We start from the raw sequence: 23,775 nt of genomic DNA, 5'->3' as shown, positions 1-23,775 counted from the left end.
TTGTTTCACATCCATGTGAAGGACATGTTTTAGTACATATTGTACTCTAATGGTTACTCTAACCGTCAGCCAATTGAACCTGGGGCTCTGAAGGCCTTTGAGGTCCCGAGTAAGTACTCTCTTTGCTGAGGTGAAGCTCCAGTCTGAAGTGGGTGCGCGCGTGTGTGTGTATGTGTGTGTGCGCCTCCTCCAATTATACTCCTTTGAAAGTATGCAGGACTTATGGTTCAACTCGAGTTTCTGGTGACAGACGAGGCTGCGCGCGCAGATACAGTGTGTGGCAGTTTTAATAATCAACGACTGGCTGTGGGTGTCTGTGCGTCTGTGCGTGTGTGTTTGTGAGAGCGAGACAGAGCTGTAAGCAGCAACACTTTGGTGAGAACAGGGAAGCAGGCGCGCGGCACGGGGACCCGCCGGAAGAAGCAGCAGCAGCAGCTTTAGAGCGAGGTGGACGCAGACCGTCAAAAACACCGGCAGCACGAGCGACATCGAGGCGGCCAGCGGGGCGGAGAGGAGGAGGAGGAGGAGGAGGAGGAGGCACCTGCACCGTGACTGGTTCTTCCCCGCCGTCTCCGTCGTCTGTCCCTCTCTGTCTTGGCTCTCATCACCCCTCGCACCTCTCGGACGGCCGCCGCCGCCGCTTCCTCGTTAAGATGGCTGACCCCAACAGCGACGGAGAAGTACCGGAGAGCGCGCGCGGCTTTGCCCGACAGGGAGCCCTCCGCCAGAAGAACGTGCACGAGGTGAAGAACCACAAGTTCATCGCACGCTTCTTCAAGCAGCCAACCTTCTGCAGCCACTGCACGGACTTCATCTGGTGAGTGTGCGCGCGCGAGAGAGCAAGCGTGTGAGCGTTTGAGGGGAAAGGACACAGGTGATTCACTTGCTGCTGCGGCTCTAATCGGCCTCTGTGCACACTGGCACCGCAGTGTTTCATTCAGTGTCATTGTCATCAAAAACAACGCGGTGCGCCATTCTCCCCAGTCCTCCAAAATGCGACAGCACCGTGGGCCTGTCGGCGGATGCGCTGTCGGCAGCCGCAGAGCGGGCGCTGCTGCGCGGCGTTTACCGCATCGACCCCGACACCCGGCTCTGAATCCTCAGGGCTGATGGAGGAATGCCGCTGGAGACAAGGGGCCCCGCTGTTGTTGCAGCTGCAGCTGTGTGTGCTGATCTGTGCGTCCATGTGTGATCGGAGATATCTGTCGCCAGTGTGCGCGCGCGTGCGTCTTTGTCAGTGAATCCGTTGTGAATTACACAAATATCACATCCCTCTTTTCTGTCCACAGGGGCTTTGGGAAGCAGGGATTCCAGTGCCAAGGTAAGGGCAGCTGCTCATTCACAAGTCCTCCTGCTGCATATGGCTGTGGGTGTGTGGAGGGATGGATACTGTGTGGAGGGATGGATACTGTGTGGAGGGATGGACACTGTGTGGAGGGATGGACACTGCCTGAAGGAGTGTTGCTGCTTCTTGTTGTGTGTGCTGCACTTGGGGCTGCAGGTCCGCTCTCTGTCAGAGGGACCTGTTGGCTCTTTGGTTGATGGTGTGTTCGCGTTGGCAGGCAGGTGTCAAACTCAAAGCAGGTGCTTGCCAACCATGATAAATGAGAGTGAGAACACTTCAGCGGCTCCGGCCGAGGAGACAACGTGAGACGTAAGAGTAGAAGAGGCAGAGTGGTGAAAGCTGAGACGTCTGGTGTTGGCTGAGGAGAGAGATTGGAGGGAGGCACAGCAGGAAGTTAGATTTCTCAAGAGTGACATGTTGATTGGAGCTGTAAAATGGTGGGATTGCGTGTGGGCGGGTGGCCAGTTGGGGTGGTGGTGTTGGTAGTGGGTGGGTGTCTAGACACTGGTTTCTGCACAAAATGGTTTCAAAACAGGCCCTTGCAAAACATAGTAACATCCCATAATCACATGTATGCTAATGCACTGCAGCAAATGTTCTGCTGCCAGTATCACTTCCTCTTCTTCGCTGGTCCATCTCAGACACCCACCTCAACTCATTTGGCCCTGGTCATGTGACCAGATGGTTCAGGAAGAAGACAACCACGGTTTCCACATCAGCCTCGCTAATTTGGAAGTTGTGCAGAATTGTGTAATTTCCTTAGCTGTAAAAACTCAAGTTCACCCCCCCCCTAGGCTGCAGATTTGAGGAGACCTCTAGTTGGTGCTGCAGGAAATGCATTGAGGTCAGAGAAAAGTAACACAACATATGTGTGAGTGAGTGTACACAGCCTTCTGGTTTATAGTGAGCTGGCGTGTGGTGAGTTACCCCGAGCTGCCTGCACACAGTTCAGAAAGCACAGGTTGAACTGCTGTCAGATCAGGTTTCCTGGTGAGTTTCCACCAGTTAACTGAAAACAGAGTCTTAAATATGTAAAAAGTCTCTCACGTAACAAACTGGGCCTGAAGTTGTTTGTGATGGGAGTCTGTGACAAAAGTTCATGGTGAAGACATGAGGACAATTTATTAATCAAGCAGTGATGCAGCCAGAATCCGGCCTGGACATTACCTGACAGGCTTACCTGTTGCAGGAAGCTGGAAAGACTCTGAAGCGGCACCGAGATAAAGCACACAGCACGCAAGACTTTTGCACACTGAGAATAGGAGAGTGAGCTATTGACTTATGTGTAATGATCTTATGCTGATGTCTGAACTACTTGCATTTGAAGGTTTCCGCAGGATCGACAAGTACGAAGGAGTAAACGCGACCAGCATGCGCACCCCGTCGCTGTGAAATCTCTGAGCCCTTACCTGCCCTTACCCCTTACACGAGCTCCTTTGGAGGTTATCCAGACGTCTAATCGCTGGAAGGGATGAATTACATTTACCTTTTGCAGAATTTAAGTTGTACGTGTGCCTGCATTTCTGTCAGTTGTGGCAGGAAATGGAGCGATACGCGAGAGCAAGCCTGTGCATGCGACTTACACATGAGGTGATGGCAGGCCAGATATGAAAATAACACACATATGCATGAATAATCTTCTGAATCTTCGACTCGGTCACGTTAAGTTGAGTCTGAAGATGACCAAAAAGAATGCTGCTCGCCTGCATTTCAGGGACAAGTTTCGTCTCGCTCTATAAAGTTGTGCTCGTCTACCAAAGTAAAGGAAATATTATTCGGTGTCGTCAGTAGGCTGATATTCATATTTTAGCAGATTTTTACACGGGTAGTTTTCTTTAAATTGAATAAAATGTAAGTAACAGTCCTTTTACGAGAGTAAAATCTTTTTTGTACTCCTCTGGGAGGTGGCAGGGTTAATTACTCCACTCTGGTCTGACTAATTCAAACGTTGTGCTCCTACATGGATCTCCTCTGCTCGAAGCCTACTGCAAAGAACGTGTGACAACAGCTTTGTTCATTTCAACCTTGATGCTGTTGTTTTGTTTCTCAAAACTCCCGACGGCGAAATTGAATTACTCTTGTGAATCAATGCCAGAGCTGCGCTAATTTTAGCGTTAATTTGAAACAGTCATTTTAACTCGTAAAAGCAGAAATTCTCCATTCTTCTCTTTGAAAACCCCAAACATGAACACCTGCTCCCTCTCTAATAATTGTCTTATTTATTTATTCTCTTGGAATGGGTTTGATGATAAAACTCGACAAATCTCTATGGGGAAATGTGGGTGATCACTTGTCACCGTTTTTCTGTTTTTATTTTTAACTTAGTCAAATGAACCAATGGCTCAGAATGATAGTGAAATTCCTGTCCTCCTTTGATCTAATTTATGTGATATAATCAGCCTCCAGGACTGAAAGGTTAAGCTAATATAGGAGTGCTAAAAACTTCAGTTCCCCCTGTGGTCACTTGGGTCAGAGTTGAACCGATCCACACAGACCCAAAATCTACAGGAGGTGGCGGCAAAATGATCCAACTCCAGGCTTCAGAACTTGTTCATAAACCAATGAGCTACATCTGTGTTTTAGAGGAAGTGAAGCTTGACTAGTTTTTGCGATTTGGTAACCGCTGACCTCACAGAGACCTTCCCCGGAGCTTCAGATTCGCTGTAGGGTGCAGGTGAAGTTGTTGCTGTAAATATCCGGATCTTACTTTATTAAAATGTATGTTTGCAATACATGTGAGTAACAACTGATTGTCCTCACCATGCGTTCGTCACACTCAAGTCCTCATCAGCTAAACAGACCGCCGGCTAGTGCGTTGCAAAATCTCATCAAATTTTCGCCTGAACCTTGAATTATTACAGTAATGCATCAATGCGAGGTCGTCCCGCTGAAAACCTTCTGAATGAGACATTTTCAAACCTGGGGGTAAAAAAACAAGAAAACTGAGTTTGTCCTGAACGTGCTCCCATGAACGGAGAAAGTTTTTCTTTTCTTTTCCTGTCGTATGCTCCCGTTAGAAAGCGGTTCCGAACAGATGCTTCTCGTGCAGCACGTCACTAAAAGAAGAACGTTGTTTTGGATATTTGAAAATCGTTAATATCAGGGGACTGCTGCTCAAGTATGATCCATCAGTGGTATTACATGTCCCTGTAGTTCAGTATTAGAGAGCTGTGTTGTGTTACTTCTACTGTCTGGGATTAAACTTTTGTTTTACAGCAGTTCATGGCGACTCAACTGCAACGTTAAAGTTCTGCAGAGGCGAACGAGGCGAAATGTAGCCAAGCAGCATTCTTTTTGGTCATCTTCAGACTGGACTTAACCGAGTCTGTCTCTGACCGAGTCTGAGATTCAACTCTCTTGATGCAGAGTTGTCCATGTCCATCCCACAATGGATCTTAGAATAAAGAAATATACAATTAGATTATAATGAAGAGCAGCTTGTCAGAAATGTTCTTTTAGACATTATTTTGACTATATTTTGATATTGCCAATTTCTGCATCGCACAAAAAATTGTCATTGTAATACTATTGAAATAAAGTTAAGTTGTTTTAAATTTCCCTTTAACTTTGTACCTAGATGGCTTTTGAACCCCAAGGCTTCGTCCTTTGAGTCAGCCTAAATGCGATTGATTGATTGATTTGTTCTTTATCTTTATTTTATCGAACTTGAGATACAAAGTGAGACAGAGACAAGAAAATGAAATGCGTGAAGAGTGAACTTCCAACTAGGCGTAGAGGACGAAGAAGGGTGTCGACGCATGTCAGCGTGACTGGGAGGTGCACCAACAGAAACAAATATAACAGCGCTGTTCCGAGGAATGTCAGATATCTGGTTTCAACTTGTTCTTACGTGTAGGGATAATTGTGTGCTTCTTCAAAGAGCACTGCTTAGAAAATGTGTGACAAAGGTGTCTTCTTTGCTCTGTGGGCCTATGGATACCTGTTTAGCAGGTATTCAGAGCTGTTAGTCACTTTTTTTCATCCTCTGCTTTTAAAAAAACAAAACAAAAAAAAAAAAGTTTTTATGTATTTATTTATTGGACCGTCTATATATATATATATATATATATATATATATATATATATATATGTGTGTGTGTGCCCGCACACCTGAGTGCCCAGAAACCAAAAAGAGGAAGTGATGACTCTTTCTGTTTCCTGCTAAAGAGAGATGCAGATGTCTGATCAGAGTTTGGACTACGTGATATAAAATATCAGTACGAGATGTCATTAATCGTCAAGATGCCCTGTACTTTTAAAAGCAGGAGGTCAGGCGGTGAAATACTATTACTACTTATTCTTTTTACTCTGTGAATGAGTCTTGGGCAGATTGATCCTCCATCTGGCTGGCGATCTGTTGAGGGAGCGTCGCGAGTTAGAGACAGAGAAGACAAAGAAATTCTAAAATGTAGTTATTGGCTCAAATTTGTGGGTGTTCAGTTGTGTGCGGATTATCTATATTTCTTTAGCTGCTGCAAGCTTAACTCTTGCTGTGGTGGAAGATAGCTTTATACAACTGTGGTGCAAGAGGAAAAGGTGTCCAAAATAATATGACATCGCCAGATCTCCTCCAGAGTGCTGCAGAATGTTCTGGTAGCTGCTAATAATTCTAGTATTGAGGAGTTGCAACTTGTTTGCTTTCTGTAAACATCTTGGATAGCTCTGAGTCCAGGATGGAGCAGCAGTGCTGTTGTAAAATGCTGTCTTAGTGGAACTTTAGTTGTGCGCCATCAGTTCTACCGAGAGCCTTAAAGTCAAATGATCCCCTTTCTTCTCGTGACTGAGAAGTGAAAGTGGAATGTGTGCCCAGGATAACTGAGTTCCAGTTCAGGATTTTTTTTTCCCTCCCCCTGTTCTGTTGACCAGATGATGACCTTGAAGAGGTCCACTCGGCTACTCATTATCCAGGGACCCTGTTGTGAACCTGGTTTATCAATGATTTCATCTGTAAGGCTATTTGTGGGGGGCTTTGAGGCTTGTCATACATTCCACCTTCAGCTTAGATGCGTCATTGGTGCTCCTGAGAGGTCTGTGGTGGAGTATATCTCAGCCTCGGTGCAAGATGGCATCCAGTTTAGTGTCTCACTCTGTTTTGTGGTTCGACTGTGGGGGAGAAATGTCGTTGTAGCGATAACTGTGTTAGGGTGCCAACCTCTGTCAGCTGTTTGACCTTTAAACCATGTTGTGGTCCAGCTGGGCTACATTGATATCTGACAGCTTTGGCCTACCGTTAAAACCAGTGTAAAAAAAAAAAAAAAAAAAAAAGCGTTAGAGAGAAAGTACAAATGAGAAATGATAGTAAGTGAATATAACCCAAATTTCTGTGTAAGTAAGCCGCCCTCTGAAAGGTGTGTTGCGGACAGCTTTGACCCGCTCTGGAAACAGAGCTTTTTATGATAGTTTCCACATGGGTGATCATGCTTCTTTAGACAATGAGCATGTGGACGAGGTTGGGTCGTCACAAAAACTGCAGATAAACTTTACGCCATGCAAATCTTCTGGAGCATCTCGCCCCCCCTGGACTTGTCTAGCATAAGAGCCTTGCTTCAACGAGTCCAGCTGCTGCTCTCCTCTGCGTTTTGTGTGCTGCTGAATTTCAAAGGGAAACGAGCGGTGTGTGCCGCTGGGGCTACGCCGAGGAGTGCTGGTTGCTGTCTGTAACCCCTGATTAGGTGTGCATCAGGATGCCAAGAATACAGAATAAGAAGGTGATTTCACATGTTTGTTTGTTGAGATGGTGGGTTGTCGTCGTCCCCCCCCCCCCCCCCGCTCTGTGGGTGGCTTTTCATATTCACACTTCAGGATAGTGTTTGTATGCTCAAACTGCAGAATCAGCTTTTAAAATGATATATCCGTCCATTTCCTCTCTTTATAATCAACTGCTAAACGTTTGTCCACTGCATGTTTAAAAAAGAAAATTATTATTTTATATCGACTCACTGAGTGCAACTCCATAGAATAAATACACAACTTGATGTATTTGGAAGTGTCATAATTAGTATCTCTCTCTAGTTTTTAAGAGAATCAAATTTTGTAAGAATACCGGCCTGTTGGTTGGCAGGTCTTGTACTCTGCGGCAACCATTTAATTTCACAAGGTAACATCCATCTTCTTCTCTTTCTTTTCTCCACCTCTTTTCTTCTCCACCAGACCATTTTGTCCATTTTTAGCCAAACGAAACAAAAACTAGCCAGGCAGCAACAACCGTAATGAGAAGATGCGACAAGCTGTGACATCCCTTCACATTCTCTGTAATGAAGTTTGTTTGAGGGGAAGGCTCATACTCATAGAAACTAATCAAGTCCAGGAACTGCTATTTTGGTGGAACTGGTGGACAAGCCGTGCAAGAAAATGTCTGTTGGATTATAAATTGTATAAATCTGTTGTTGGTCGAGAAAAGCACACAGCCCGTGTTATTGTAGACTCCAAATCTTTGTCTAATGGTGACATTTTCAGCATTTAGGCTGCACCTTAAAGATTGTTGCTGTCAAGAAGGAAAAAGAAGACTAACGCGCAGTTGCATAAAGGGAGGAGAGTGACCAAAAGAGGCTGTCAGTGGCAGGTTTATTCCAGTAATGGACATCCTGTTTTATCAGATTTGTCCACAACTCAAAATAGTCACGAATCTCTTTTAGTGGTTTTCATTGCTCTGGCCTCTTCACACACCACTCGTCTCTTCACACTTGGGAACAGTCAGGTTTACTTTAGGCTTTTGGCCAGTTTTTGGCCACTGCCTTGTTTTATGCTGCTGTATATTTGAGAAGTGGCCTCCCTGCAGTTGACATGAACAGGATGAATTATTGAATATAAATCTTCAACTTCAGGTTGAAGGTCATTGCCTGTTTGGTGATGAGTTCAGGATGCAAAGATGCTCCAAAGAATATTTATTTCCTCCTCCTGTAAGTTATTAATTGGTCAGTAAATTGAACTTTACAGTACGTTGGACTTTGCACTACTTTCATTCAGTGTTGTAAAGTTCCTCTCCGCTGGTTGATTAATAACACAACAGAACTCGCCTGTGTTCCTCAAATTTGACGCAGTACCTTTTCTTCTCGTTCAGTGACTTTAGGTCTATGAAAATGCTCATTTGGACCCGCTCACATCTCCGGCCCTCAGCAGCTAGTGTCTGCTTGCTTGGCCAAACTGATTCTCTGCAGCTACCGCCCAGCTAATTTCTGGTAATTTGCAATATGAGCGTATTGGTTTTATTTTGGGTAAAAAGTCTGCATAAGAATCTGATATAACCACAGCGAAGTTGTGCAGCTGCCTAGTACAGAGCGGCCTCAGTTATCCTCTGAAGATGCAAACTAAAACAAGATTTTAATGAAAAATGTAAATTAGGAAAGCACGGCACTCTGTTTTTAGCTTTTTCCTACTCAGCAGGGTTTAACTTACCCGTGCATGAATGATAATATATTGCACCTACCAGTGTAGTGACTCTCATAAATGTCAGGGTGTGTCGGCCTTTGCACCAGACCTTTCAGAGCAAAACTGCTCTGAAATTAGTGCACCTTTATGTGACTGACAGCAGAGGAACTCCGCAATGTTACTGTCTTGTTGTCGGTTGGACTTGTATATGTTGTAGTTTCACAATCCGGGCTCAAAAATTGTGAGATGGCAAAGTTTGAGTGGGCTCTTGCTTTGCGTCGGGCAGCATCATGTCATGTGACAATCTGTCATGAGATTGCGTTGCTACAAATTGTGGGTGTGACACATGTTGAGGCTCTCCGTGCGTCCTGCGGTGATTTCCTGAGGGGTTCTTAAAATGGTTCTCATGGCGTTTGCTTGTAGATCAGCTGCACAGAATCCTATTGTCAGAGTGAATTGTGTTCAGTTTTTCCGGTGATCTCAGGCTTGCGGGATAAAACATTGTTGCTCACTGGTTGCCCCAGCAGGCTGCAGTCGCCAGAACTTGGAGTGAAACTCCTGCCTGAGGGTTCCTACTCATGGCAAATATTCAGGACTTGGCCACATTCTTTGGCCATTCTGTTTCCCTATACTTGCATGCCATTTTGTGGTGTTGATAAGATCACCTGTCCTCAATAAACATTACGTTACGGTAACTGTGGTACCAGATTAGCCGAGTTCCACAGCAGTAGAACAAAAGTCTATCCCAATTCTCAGTCAGTCTGTGAAGAATTCTGATAACAACAACTGCTATTCCGTCATGAAGCAGATTCACCCTTTTTGCTTCAGGCATCATAGCCTTGAAAATGACCAATGTGACGGTGTTGTTTTATATATTGCTGGAATGTGATGGAAGATTAAATTGCAGGAAGCGGCTTTAAGAGCAATTAAAGGCTTCCATATCGGCTTGGCTCACAGGTCCGTGTGACGTAAATTTCGTCCTCGTCACCGGTTTGTTTTGGTCCATTAGGGCCTTCTGCAGCTGAATGTAGGAAGCTCAATTATTTGTAACTGCACAGACTGGCTGAGTCCACCGACCTATGATGCACCTGAATTAATCACAAGAAAAACAACATACTTGACAAAGAAGACGAAGAGCAGAACACGGACACGTTCTGTAGACTGATTCCAGGCCCATTCATGCAAATGCTTTGGCACGGCCGATTCAAAAGGTAGTATGAAAAGGACTGCATATGCTCGACTTGTCCCTGGTCTTAAATTGCTGCTCGTTATGATCTATTTTTTTTTTTTTAAGATAGGTTTTTGGAAAGATTTGATGCGTGCCAGTAGACACGGACATGGATCCAAATCAATTTTTTTTTGTTGAAGCTAGGCCTCTGATTCCCAAACACAAGCATGCTGTTTCAAAGCACACCCAGGGGCTACACTACACCGCCTCTGTTTGGTGTCAATGAATGAAGAGGAGCGACATGGGCCCAACCAGGCTGCCTTCTTTGTGACATTACAGCACAGTCTCAGAGTGTCTCGTGATTCAGAATGAATAAAACGGCATAATTCTAGGTCTGCAGAGATTTTCCGCTTGATAACCTTTCATGTGAGACTGGCTTATGTCGGTCACAGGAATAAAAAAAAATTCTTTTAAGCCTGTCAAGGAAATGCATCATGCACACAGGGTCACAGGTGATGCCTTTTTCTGCAGTGGAGCATAGGCATTTTAGAAATTTTGAGTTCAAAATACTGAATCTTGAGCTGGAGATGCTTCTCTTACCAGAATTGTCTACTTGTTAGATAATCAGGGCTGTTTTGGCTCACTGTTCCTGATAAGTGGGACTGAAAATTAGGCTAGTTTATTATTTTTGATTGGAAAGCGGAGGTCAGGACTGACGTGAGCTGCCAACCTGCGTGCAAACAGGTTAAGTCGATCAGCTGTTGCAGTCCTGACAGCAGCATCCCTGTTTAACATCAATACTGAGGTGTTCGCTTCAACAACATGCTGAGCTGGAGCTGATAAATACCAATGACAACTGTAAAGTTATTTAACCCAGGACACATTTTTTCGTTGCACTTAAGGCCAGAATTTAACTGGTGACCAGTTTTGACCAGCATAAAAAGAGGTTTACAGACACAAAACTCAAAAAGGAATTCTTTTTCATTGCATTTCATGTGCAGGAAGTTGTAGAGCTCCTATGTAATTCTGCTGAAGTGACGTGAACGCTCTCAAAGGGTTTATTGTAATTACCGTAACATGATATGACATGAATGCAACTTTAGAGAGCCATTCAGAAGTCGTCGTATCTCTGTTTATTCAGGCATGTTGAGGCCTGAGCCGTGATTGAGTCTGTGGTGTGTCGACTGGTAATCGTCCAAGATGGAGGAATTTCCCGTTTGTCCTCCTGTCCATGTGAAATTGTCGGCCTGCTGTTATCCTGGCGGTTCATGGCAGGAATCTTTTTTTGGATCCGCTCCCATTTGCTGTTCATGCTGTCAGTCAGATAAACCAAGTGTGTGTGGCCTCGACTGTAGGGCTCAGCCCGGTTGCTACGCAACAGAGCAAAGACCTCCTCACCAGGTCACTAGGCCTGTCTTTCAGTATTCTGTATGTGTGTGTGTGTGCATGCACAGATGCGTCTATCTGTGAGTGTGTGTGTGTGTGCTGCGTAAGTGACTGAGCAGATTTATGTTCAAAGGGTTTTAAAGTGCAACTGCACTTTTTTGGTTCCTGCTCCCCTTCTTTTTCTGTCTTTCTGACATGCTGCAAACACACAAATCGTCTCCACCCCCTCATGGTGCTTCAGACCCAGCTGTGCCACCATCACACACACACACACACACACACACACAAACACACACATTTGCCTTTCCATTACCGTCTCTGTCAGGACACATTTGAATAATGCATTTTTTAATCCATCGCACAAGCTATGACCATTACAGCCAAACAAATAACCCAGCTCTTATCCTCGCACAAACCTAAAACTGATTCTAACCTGGACCCTTAAAGCAACTCTGGAAACTATGAGCATGCTGAAGTTCTCAGTCAGATCTAAAATTCTTATTGGTCCTTCCTATGTCGTAGTTTATGCTTCACCGCCATTTCGACGACGTAGCGACGTGGACGTGGACCCCTGCGCCGTAGCCTGATGTGCACCTCCAAAAAATTGTAACTACAAGTCGCATAGACACGGGCCGCAAGGGCTGTGATTGGTCCGCTCAGAACGGCATTTCCGGCAGTTGCCTTTTCCAGTCTTAATGGCTGTACACGGCGAAGAAGCTCGTTGACATACGAAATGATCGAAAGGGCATTTGTTCATCCAGGTTGTAAATTCACACCAGTGAATTCACAACCGGTGTTGTGAATTCACCCGTTCCCAGCCTCGGCCGGTCGTACAGACCACCCCCCGCAAACGTCTTCTCTGTCGCCTGCGCTTCAACATTTTGCAATTTAAGCATTTGTTCTTCAATATTGATGAGCTCCAACTGCAAACAGCTGCTCCACCTCGGTTGCCATTGTTTACTGTTGTTAACTGTGACCGGAGGAAAAAGCAAGGATTCGGCCATAACCCCTGAAACCACACAAACATACAGCCACACCTCCCTGCCGGCAGGGTGAATTGCAGAGCAACGTGTTCCCTCAACGCACATCTTCGTCGACGACGTTCTGGAAGAGTAAAAAATGAGGCTGTCACCTTTTCTTCAACGTTCAACCATTTGTTTGAACATGTGGGAATTTAAAAAGTTCAAGCTCAAAATGACCTTCTTTGAGTGCTGCAGACCATGGGCTTTATAACCCTTTGCATCAGCCTGATAGTTAATGTATCCAGCAGAGGGTGCTCTAACTGTAGCTTGACCTAATGCATGTAGTACATAGATAAGCTAACATTATATTTTTAACCATATTTTTCGCCTGCAATATGGCAGCAAGTGGCGAGCAAAACCATACTAAATGGACAGCAGATGCTCTGAGAAGCAGAGTTTGAAGTTTTTTTTTTCTTTTCATTTTAGACCATAAATGGTATAGTAATAAACTAAGGTTGTTTGTCGACTTTCTACCCTTTTTTTCCATTACAACAAATCTGTGAACTCACGTACTAGCATGTCACCCAAGTCAGGCAGCGGAAGTACCACAAATAAGCAAATCAGCAGCATGCTTCTACTTTTGTCCGTATGTCTGTCGTTTGGCACAGTAAGCTACAACAAGAGACTGATATGTTAATGTTAAGGATAATATTGTTACTGCTTTGGTGAGACTTTTTTAAGGAACTTAGAATGGAACTGGAGCCACTGTCTGGTCACACACAGTACAGCTGAACAGCACCACGATTTAATTTTGATCCGGTTTCGTTCTCTCTCATGAGCTTCCTCACAGTTCGCTCATTCACGTTGTGAAAGGCTACATGTGGACCTGTGGAGTTCTGTCACTCCGAGTTACGGCTGTGGTCTCCGTCTGTGGTTTCCATCTGAGCTAAAATCGACACTGTGTTGCTTGACTTTATGCAACCTGTGGACGGTGTCTGCAGTTGCCTGTGCCTCATGAAAATGTAATAAGAAGGTGAATAATTCACATTAAAGCAGAATAATGTCACCTTCCTTTGGTGTGTTTGCGTTTTCTTTGAAATGGCTGCTGTTGAAACATGGTAATATTTTTTGTGATGCTTGGAAGAAATTTGAACTTGATATTGCAAATCATTGTAAAGTGGAAGTGGTTTGTATCAGCAAACAGAACAGTGGAATGTGAGGCTAAACCGCAGCTGTTGAGACGACCGTCTCTGACTGATCTGTCCAATTTCTTTAGATGGAGTTGTAACGTTGGTCATATTCACATCTTCGTTTGACTGATCAGAAATCAAAAGGAGATATTTGCTTATTTATTTGCATCTGACCCAGAGTGAGACAGATTTGTGTAAGTATGTGTAAAATTAAGAGCCAAATGAAAAGCTGTGACCAGTAAAGCCTGACCGATGCTGGATTTTCCAGTGCTCATCTAAAGTTTTATTTTAAAAGATTAAATTGGCCTATATTGATCTGTCGACCGCTGTCCTTTATGCAAGCACACAATTGCGTATACATACACGCTGTTAGAATTATAGTGAAAACAAAAAATACGGGGCCCCTGTTTACTGACGTTCTACCAGCGTGTTTCACAAGCCTGTGAGCTACTTGACATGCTAACACTGCTTGACTGTGTAAAAAGGAGATGACATTGACATGTTTTGCCGGTGGTCGTCTTTAGAGCAACAGTTTAGATAAAAGTAAAACCAAACTTGGAAAAAAAAAATCACTTGATTGCTTGCATCAAGTTGCCACCTTTTCACACAGCATGGCATTTTAGACGTATAATAGGATCGGATTTATCCACATTTTCATTTATAGCCTACACTGCTGACTGAAAATAGTGTGCTCGCACATGCTTGAAATGACCCAAGAAAGTATGATATTAAGATTATCAGGGCAAAAAAAAAGTATTTAATCAGAATCCGTAGGAGAGAATGATGCCCAGAATGAAAGACGAGTTGTTTGTAACTCAGTGCCATCGTTGTCGTGGTTACATTGAGTCGGGCCAATGTCTCAAAGGCCTCTCAGCTGTGTCTCAAGAACCTCTTGGTTTTGTTGTCTCATCATTCCAAACATGTGGAAACTTTGCATTATGGGATACCGTAGAGTATGCCGTGCATGTATGTATGGGGGAAAAATGACACGAAATGACATCACATTTGGATGGATGGTGGCAGTCAAAGCAAAAGCAAAGGTGGTTTTGCTTCAACTCCCCAGGTTGTTTGTTTGAGGACAAAAATGGGGAAATTACTGCACTTTTGTTGACACTGTTGCCAGTGACTAGCGATGACTAGCGATTCTTTATCTCCACCTTTCCTTTTAAAGTCTTGACAACATGGACTGAGCAACTCGTCGTCGTATATTTAATCTCTTTAGTTTTTTTAACTGTTGGACGGACAAAACATGCTATTGGATCTGTAAAGATCTGTATCTGTAAAGCGTGTAAAAATAGAGCAATCTAATCCCTCAAGAAGCAACCTAAAACCTCTTTGGCTGGAGTTTCTCCTCACGCTTTTTTATTTATTTTTAAAAAAGCACATTATCTGCATATTTCTGTTCGTATGCGACTTGATCATTTCCAAAGAAAGTCGCGTGTTGTTTCATGAGAAAATATTTTTATATTTGTCACCAGAAATTCCGAGACCTTCAGGGCTTTTTGTCCCTCTAATTGTCATATGAATATCTGCAGTCATGTGGTTAATAAGTTTCAGAGAATGAACAGTGTTTATTTCAGTCCCTCACTTCACTGAGTGATGTCCAGCTGTGAGAAGGAACCTGCAGTGAAATCACCAGGCATAGGAGCCTGCTGCCATATAAAAGCTGCTAATGTGGGAAGTTTCCTGTGGCGGCTTTAATGTTGCCGGGCGTGACCCCCGATGCCATGGTTACATTTGAAGTCATCCCTACTAAAGCTAAAAAAAAAAAAAAAAAAGGTATATAAAGAAGCTGGAAGAAATGGGAACTTCTCAAGTTGGATTTGCTCGTTGTGAAGTGATTAATGCCAAATAAACTGCATCTTTATTCACCTTTTACTGCTGTTGTGTTGCCTTATTTTCCGTTGCAAGCGACTCTTTTTAATATTCACTTTTTTTCCCCTCTTCCCTCCTCAGTGTGCTGTTTTGTGGTCCATAAACGCTGTCATGAATTTGTCACCTTTTCCTGCCCGGGGGCCGACAAGGGACCCGCCTCGGACGTAAGTAACGAATGTTTACATGCACATGCAGACTCGTACAGATCTTTCTTATCCAGTTCTTTGTTTTAATTAAACTTAGAAGTTGAAAAGAGACAGGCTTGTTCAGGGAGTCTGTATTAAAGCAGCACGCTGGAGCTCAGGTTAGATATTCTCTCATGCATGTTTTTTTGTTTTTTTTTTGAGTTATTAAATGCTGGTTATTAATAAAATGAGCAAGCTCAGCTTTAGCTTTTGGTGTGCTTGAGGATGTAACCTTTGTCCATTCCCCTTTCTCGCTTGACATATTGAGACATGTCAGTAAAGGGAAAATGTGCTGCCTGGCTGCCTCAAGTCAATGACCCAACTTCCCTCACTCCCTCTGCTTTTGAGTCAGCACACATTTGGTGTAGTTATGTGCTGATGTTTATTAATTGCCAACTCCTCTTTGTTTTTGCTGCCTTACCAAAGCTCAAGCTCGGCCAGTTTTCCATTTTTGTTTGTCTCATTAATTTTGCTGTTTAAAAAAAATAAATAAAAAAATACACATACATCCTTTTAACTCCAAAATTTTCAGAATTTCTGTGCAGAAATGTTGCCGAAATCAGTATTTTTGGATAAACGTTGTTTGGTGACGATCCTTACAACAGCCTTTGCTGACAAACCCTGGCCTGCAAAAGCAGCAGTTATCTCAGCTTGTTTTCTGAGGTATTTAAACGGCCTAGAGGGAGCCCGAGCATCAGCTTTGTCTCTGCGATGAACTACAAGCCAGGCCTCATCACCCAACATCAGAGGCTGACCTTATTAATGCACTTGTGGCTGAAAGGGAGCCAAATACCGCAGCCAGGTTTTTTTCTAAATTGGATGAAAAGCTGCCTCTGAGGGCTGGTGATTTAGGAATTAAAAAAGATATTTACCCATCTCGTGCATTTGTGGCTGAACTGTTCTACACTGCAAATATTGAGTTCAGGCATTCACTTAATACTCATGTCACGATTCTCTTCTCTCTTTCTGCAGGATCCTCGTAGTAAACACAAGTTTAAGGTCCACACTTACTCCAGTCCCACCTTCTGTGACCACTGCGGCTCCCTTCTCTACGGGCTGCTACACCAGGGCATGAAATGCGACCGTACGTATGCAGATATCTGCACATGTGTGTGACTCTTGCATGAGTGAATGGTTGAACTTTAGAGGCCAAAAGCAGACGGTTCTCATTTTGAGGATTGTTGACATCTCAAACGCTGTGCGCAACATGAATCACCCTATTGAAAAAAAGCAGTAATAAGTATGGCTCATCCCCTCTACAATTTGCACGCTCAGGTTCAGGCTTCAGCTGAATATTTAATATACAGTTGTCTGTTACAGCACTGCAATAAATCCTGCTCTACTGAGGGATTTGATGCTGTTTTTGTTGCTGCTCTGGTGCAACTCTCATTATTCTGTCCGTATTAAGCTGCTGATGGGTTGCTAATACTGATGCTCCTGTTATGTAACCTCAGTTTGTTTTTTTGTGCATGTTAATTTCATACTGACTTTTGTTTAAGCGCATCGCAGTTACTCAGAAAGACTGCTACATCATAATCACAAGCTAAGATGTGAATGATTAAAAGGTCAAGACCAGGGATTCTCCGAAACATGAACGAGAATCCTCAGGTTTTCAGGTTAGAAAGATAGTCGTCTGCTCTTTCAGTGGTTGATCAGAGTTGATCTGACAACTCAGATTTGTCTAGAATGTATCCAATAATATACGTAATGCTCATATGTAACGATTGCTTTAAACACTTAATTCACTATCTACATTATGTATTTTTTCATATCCAAACATTACTTGTATTTTAATTCACAACATTTATTATCCACATGTTGCTTTTAATATGCGGAAACCAAACTAGGTTTTCCATTCAAATCCTGGTGGCATACATTATTTTCTCTCTTATGTTTTATTAGGTGTGTTAAGTTTGATCATCAACACAAACGGGAAGTATTTCCTACGCATTTCCTTATTGCACCTGTGTGCAGAGGCGGACTTTGGTTTTATACCAGTGCATAAAAACACACAACATATGTGTAGAAGATGTACGTTTCATTCAAGTTTGATTTGCATTCACTTCACAGGCTTGTTCCTGCAAATGAAAATGGCTAAAATTCTTGTCATTAACTAGAAAACGGAGACATTAAGCACAGTTGGAGCACAAATGCGTACAATTATTCCAGCACTTTTAGCACAAGCTAAAACGATGATTTAGCAGTAGCAGTTTAGTTTTAAAAATCCAGTTCCATCTGTATATTTCCATTGCCAGTTTTTATTCCCGTTGCAGACCAGATGAGCCGTGTCACTGCCACATCAAGAGCTGCTTTCTGTTTCATCTCTCTTTAATGTTTGGTGGAGCCGAGTAGTTATAAAGACAAAGTTGCATGAATGAATGATGCGTTTGGCGCTCTGCCTGATGGTGATGTAAGATAAAATTCGACAGAAGTAGAGACAGCATGAGATTAACATCTCACTCTCCTCCTCTGCAGAGCCTCAACACCACCCACTAAACAGAGAGTAGAGCAAGAGGAGTTGATTTACATCAGAGCCGTCTGCCATCTAGTGGACAGATGGAGTATTGACTTAAGCTTCTTTCTCTTTATGATTTGAAAGTCCAGTATTATTTGCTTTTTATTTTGTCCTGTGAGATGAATTAATCTTAAAAAGATTTTGATTTAGATGCAGATCGAATTCTATTCACATATCTGCTCTTTGAATCATCAAAATGTTTGTATTTCAGTTAAGTATAAGTGCAACTTGGCACAAAACACACACCAGTCCTTTCTCATGATTCAAGCAATAAATTAGTTGTGGGTTAGTGTCAGTGCACACTGCAGACTGAGGTTTTGAGCTATAATTTGCCTGCACAAGCCTGTTTCACTCACTCTTCAAGACTGCATTATGCTCCCTCAGATACTTTCTTTGTTGGGTAAATCAAAACGTGTGCAAGAGCAGTGAGAGAAACAAGATGAAGATATTGGTTACAAAAAAATGTATATTCAGTAGATTGTGCAGTAGATGAGAGGGTAAGCACACAAAACTCTCCAAAAGCACAGCATCAAAGTTGATAACAGATAGGGTGTTATTTTCAGTCGCAAGTTCCTGTCCCAGATACCAGATATCAAATTAAAAGGCCTCATCTTGGGCCGAAATTATGACGTGGGATTTCAGTGGACAGGTCATAGGCAGTGTTGTTCAGGTCGGCCTTTGATACCTTTGATAGGTTTCTCTAGCTGTGAAGATGGTTCTTTCAAATCTGAAAAGATTAATCAGGTATGCCGTCAGAAGTTACTGCTGCCAAAACCTCAGAAATCATAAAGTCACTTCTCGAACTGTGCAGCCGTCTCTCTTGTATCTCACGTGTTGTTGCTGTTTGGATGATCAAATTATGCAACACTACACTGCACTCCGAAACTGAGGCAACATGCTCAAAGAATCCCTTTTTTTTTTTTTCTCAAGTGTTTGAAAATCAATACTCGTGCAAGAAGTAAAAATTCACATTAGAAGAAAGTGAATCAAATCAAATTGCTGAAGTGCTGGTTTCAAAACCATTCTAATGAAGAAATGTGCGTTCAAGGGCACATTGTGTCACATTATGTTGCACAGATGTGATCCTTTCATGCACATATTATTTATAAATTAAATGAATTGTTGTTTTTTTTTATCATGCTATGCTCAGATTGTATGATGAACATCCACAAGCGATGTGTTGCCAATGTCCCAAGCCTGTGTGGGACAGATCACACAGAAAGGCGAGGCCGCATCCAAATCACCGCCCAGATTGCTGCGGACTCTCTCGCCGTCACCAGTGAGTACTCTCTGTCCATTACCCTGTTCATTCTCACTTTTTCTCGGACACACGCACAGAAAGCAAAGCACTTTATCAGCCCAAGACTAAAACCGGAAAGTCCATTAGCCATTCAATGATCCAACGATTGACCCACATGTCTGCTGGGACATGTGTCCACGTGCCAGCTCTCTCTCCACAGACAGCTGTGGATTGATTATAGAACAAAAACTAAACTGTTGTTAAGTGTTGTCAGATGTAGAGTTATTTAGGGCAGGCCAGAGCGACACTCAAAGCTTTAGACGTGGGTATGTTGCGTTAACATTTTCAGGTTCACCTCCTGCTGTCCTCTGGAAAGGACAAATTCCAACAAAAAAAAGAAAAAGTGTGTTTTATCAGGGGATCTTTCTCTCCTGCTCACTTTTATCCATTTTTTCAAAATCTTCACAGTCAAAGAGGCAAAGAACCTGGTGCCCATGGACCCAAATGGCCTGTCAGACCCTTACGTCAAGCTCAAGCTGATCCCAGACCCAAAGAGTGAGAGCAAGCAGAAGACGAAGACCATTAAATGTTGCCTCAACCCCACCTGGAATGAGACATTCAATTTGTGAGACATCTCTCATTTTGTGCCACATGTCGGATGAGTTTTAGCTCAACATGCTTATTTTCTGGCTTTGCTAAGCAGCTTCTTTGGTTTATAATGACTCTATTGGCCTAATTTTTTGTCGCATAAACACAAAGCTCACAGGAGCTCATGCAAGTGACCATGGCCTCATTCTTATTCCTGTTTGTGCTCATTGTTATTTAAGCTTTTCTGGGTTACTGTGCCTGCTCAGAAAGTTACAGCCATGAAAAACTTACAATTGCTTGGGTGCTTTCAAGTTTATGAGAGGATTTTAACGTCATGACCTTTCATGTGACTGTCCTGCACTTCGTTGTCTTTTTTTTTTTTTAGCAAACTGAAAGAAACTGACAAGGACCGTCGTCTGTCGGTGGAGGTGTGGGACTGGGATTTGACCAGCAGGAACGACTTCATGGGATCGCTGTCTTTTGGGATCTCTGAGCTACAGAAACAAGGGGTTGATGGATGGTGAGATGTCATGTACATGTGTGTAGACAGAAATAACAAAGGTAGAAGGTACAGGGTTGTAACTTTTTGTGGCGTGGTGATAACCTTGGATTTAATCTGATCTGGGCTTCAGGTTTAAGCTGCTGTCCCAAGAGGAAGGAGAATATTTTAACGTACCCGTCCAACCAGATGGAGAAGATGGTAATGAGGAGCTACGACAAAAGTTTGAGGTGAGCTGGAGGCGCACGCTGTGCTCCTGCTTATTTGCTATTAGCTCTTAATCTTACTCTTTCCCAACAATTCCTTCTCCCTCCAGAGGGCAAAAGTGGGTCCAGGGAAGCCCACCGATTCGTCTTCTTCTTCTTCTGTATACAAGTACGATAGCAATGGCAATCAGGACCGGGTCAAGCTCTCAGACTTCAACTTCATCATGGTTCTGGGCAAAGGCAGCTTTGGCAAGGTGCGTTGGGAGAAAGGTGTTGTTTCATTGTGAAAACTGAGAACCAGTGGCTGGAAAATTACCTTTGGCTGCCTCCGTTCAGGTGATGCTGGCTGAGAGAAAAGGTACAGATGAGCTGTACGCTGTCAAAATCCTGAAGAAAGACGTAGTGATACAAGATGATGATGTGGAGTGCACCATGGTGGAGAAGAGAGTTCTAGCTCTGTCTGGAAAACCCCCTTTCCTCACTCACCTGCATTCATGTTTCCAAACCATGGTAAGGCACCAGCATAAACCTGGCTGCTGGCTTTTTGTATGGATCTTATTACTTCTCTTTGTCTTGTCTGCATTATTCTCAAAACCTCAAAAAGACTTTAAAACTGGCTTGATCGGTTTGTTCTGGCATTCACCTTTCCTACATCTTCATCATCTCCTCCAGGATCGGCTGTATTTTGTCATGGAGTATATAAATGGAGGAGACCTTATGTACCAAATCCAACAGGTCGGCAAGTTCAAGGAGCCTCATGCTGTGTGAGTATTCAAATATACACCTTCCTGTTTCACGTTCCCTTAAGAAATTAGGTAAATAGGACTGCATTTGGTATTAACGTTTGGCTTCATTAATGGAAAATCTGTTATTTCTAAACCTGCAGCATCATATTTGTTCATATTATAGTGCCTCAAATTATTCAGAAGGATGACAAAGTTTGAAATTTGTACAGTGCCGGTGTTACAGAAAGTGTAGGTCACTGTTTTCTATGAACAGGGCTGCAACAAAATGATGCGCCAGACATAAAAAAAAAAGTTCCCAAAGGCCACCTTAGGGACACCAGGGCACACCATTGGGGGTGGTTAATGGTGCAAAAAAAGGGATACAAACACTGGATGTTGCTTTGTAAAGAGCATTGTGTTTGCAGTGGCTATTTTAACTAGGGATTGCCACTGACTGTCAAACAAGATTTTACAGATCCCTGGTAGACAGAATAGGTTAAATTATTTTGTCTTTAGACATAAATGTATGGTATGGCTCAGGATGGAAAATACTTTCAAGTTTCTCCTGGATCACTGTGCTTCGTCTACAGAGGAAATCTCTGCTCCTCCGTTTCAGTGTTTTAAAAAAATCAGACAAAATGTTGCGAGATGTGCAGAAGATTTAAAGAGATGAACCGTCATAATGGGACACTATTGACATTATCTCCAGTTTTCCCTTTTTTATCTGAAGGTAAACCATGTGACAGCATGGTTAGAATAAAATCTGCTTAAGCAAAGTTCTGAGTTCAAGAAGTGATGTTATTGTAGCTTTGGGACTACTCGATCATGTTTTTATTTTTCTCATTAAAGGTACCTAAAACTAAACAGGTGACAACATTTTAAACAGTGACACAAACGTTAATGTTTCTGGAAAAATTGCCAGTTTTTGTGAAAACGCAGAAATATGTGAGATATTATGAGAAATTTCTGAGATGTGTGCAAATATTGATAGAGACTCTTTTCTGTGTTTTAGGTTCTATGCTGCAGAGATTGCCATTGGCCTCTTCTTCCTTCACTCCAAAGGCATTGTGTACCGGTGAGTCTGTGTGCGACTCGGCTCCACTCTCCGTGGACAGTTTTCAGTCATTTCAGAACTCGGGTGATAATTCTTTTTAATGCTCTTTGTATGCGTGTTTGTGTGTGTTTCCAGAGATCTGAAGCTGGACAACGTGATGCTGGATTCCGAGGGCCACATCAAGATCGCAGACTTTGGCATGTGCAAAGAGAACATGTTCGATGGAATTACCACTAAGACCTTTTGTGGAACACCAGACTACATTGCTCCAGAGGTGGGTGTGTTTGTAGTCCAGTAGCCGATGGATCATCTTCATTAATCTTTTAACATATAAGTGACACTGTTCTCGTCTTCATAGATCATAGCCTATCAGCCTTATGGGAAGTCTGTAGATTGGTGGGCCTTTGGAGTACTGCTTTATGAGATGCTTGCTGGACAGGTTGGCATTAATTTAATAGTCGATGTTTTCAAATGAAAACACTGAAAACAAGAGCCGAAAATGAGAAAGTCTATTTGTGCGTCTGCAGCCACCTTTCGATGGTGAGGATGAAGATGAGCTGTTCCAGTCAATAATGGAGCATCATGTCTCTTACCCTAAATCCATGTCCAAAGAAGCTGTTGCTATCTGCAAGGGGGTGAGAACACGCACTTTCCTGCACATACATACATACATTCATACATACACAGAAACATGTATATATATATAAAAAAAAAATGGATAAGTCTGTTAGCAGGTGGTTGCTCTCATGCTTCCAAGTGGCTAAACCGCAGTCTGTGTGAAGTTTATCAGAAGCCTGTAGTGCCAAACTGAACTCAAATTTTTCATCATTTGTAAATTCTTATTGGCTGTTTCATACTTCACAGTTTTAATGTTGACTTGTGTAGATGCACGATCGTCTTAGCTGGTATTTGACATTAGGTGTGTGTTTTTGTTGTCATCTGACAGTGTCAGCCACGTGGTGGTAACTTTAGCTTCACTGAGCTCAATGAGCTAAAATGTTCACGACGAGTTGTAATTTACAACTGGCCACATTTAACTGAAGTAACTCCTACCTAAAATCTGCATACATCCGTACCCTTAGATGCAAATGATTATGTATCTCGTGTCGAGATGAATCGTATGACACAGGATCAGAGTTTTGCAATTTGAGACAGTATCTGCAGAGACTTTGCTGCATATGGGACACTCAGGACCCCAGTCCACTCTTTTACTGGGCTGGATCCACATTCTCCACTGCTCTTGGCAAAGGGAGGTGTTCGCCTTGGAAAATTTTCATTCATTCAATTTTCTTTCATCTCTTTCTGTAGATTGGTTGGTTCGCTTAACTGCCTCACTTGTCATCTCTGCTTAGGAGCTTGGCTCTGACAAAAATAAACCAGGATGGATCAGCACTGCTTTCTGCCTCCTAGTGGCTCACACACTTCTGTAACATTGTTATAAGTGCTTTTGGCCACAACGATATTGAAAA

The 23,775-nt window shown here is 43.0% G+C and overlaps 1 protein-coding gene across 3 annotated transcripts in view; it reads left to right on the top strand.

The window, feature by feature from the left end:
• The first annotated feature begins 295 nt into the window (after positions 1-295).
• Positions 296-23,775, top strand: part of prkcba (protein kinase C, beta a) — a 33,376-nt gene continuing 9,896 nt past the window's right edge. The window contains exons 1-15 of one of the 3 annotated variants that reach the window (XM_072384771.1): positions 296-817; positions 1,290-1,321; positions 15,376-15,458; positions 16,452-16,563; positions 19,145-19,273; positions 19,703-19,859; positions 20,208-20,342; positions 20,455-20,551; positions 20,638-20,781; positions 20,864-21,037; positions 21,200-21,291; positions 22,265-22,327; positions 22,442-22,580; positions 22,665-22,745; positions 22,834-22,941. In XM_072384771.1, the coding sequence (XP_072240872.1) occupies positions 654-817; positions 1,290-1,321; positions 15,376-15,458; positions 16,452-16,563; positions 19,145-19,273; positions 19,703-19,859; positions 20,208-20,342; positions 20,455-20,551; positions 20,638-20,781; positions 20,864-21,037; positions 21,200-21,291; positions 22,265-22,327; positions 22,442-22,580; positions 22,665-22,745; positions 22,834-22,941 (1,710 nt within the window). In that variant the 5' untranslated portion in view covers positions 296-653. The remainder of the gene's footprint in view (positions 818-1,289; positions 1,322-15,375; positions 15,459-16,451; positions 16,564-19,144; positions 19,274-19,702; positions 19,860-20,207; positions 20,343-20,454; positions 20,552-20,637; positions 20,782-20,863; positions 21,038-21,199; positions 21,292-22,264; positions 22,328-22,441; positions 22,581-22,664; positions 22,746-22,833; positions 22,942-23,775) is intronic. The other 2 variants (XR_011915376.1, XM_072384772.1) reach the window with 2 other exon arrangements.

Source organism: Leuresthes tenuis, unplaced genomic scaffold (genome assembly GCF_036924035.1).
Source record: "Leuresthes tenuis unplaced genomic scaffold, fLeuTen1.0.hap1 SCAF_4, whole genome shotgun sequence".
Classification (NCBI taxonomy): domain Eukaryota; kingdom Metazoa; phylum Chordata; class Actinopteri; order Atheriniformes; family Atherinopsidae; genus Leuresthes; species Leuresthes tenuis.
Note: the sequence above shows the minus strand (reverse complement) of the source record. Positions and strands in the feature narration are given on the sequence as shown.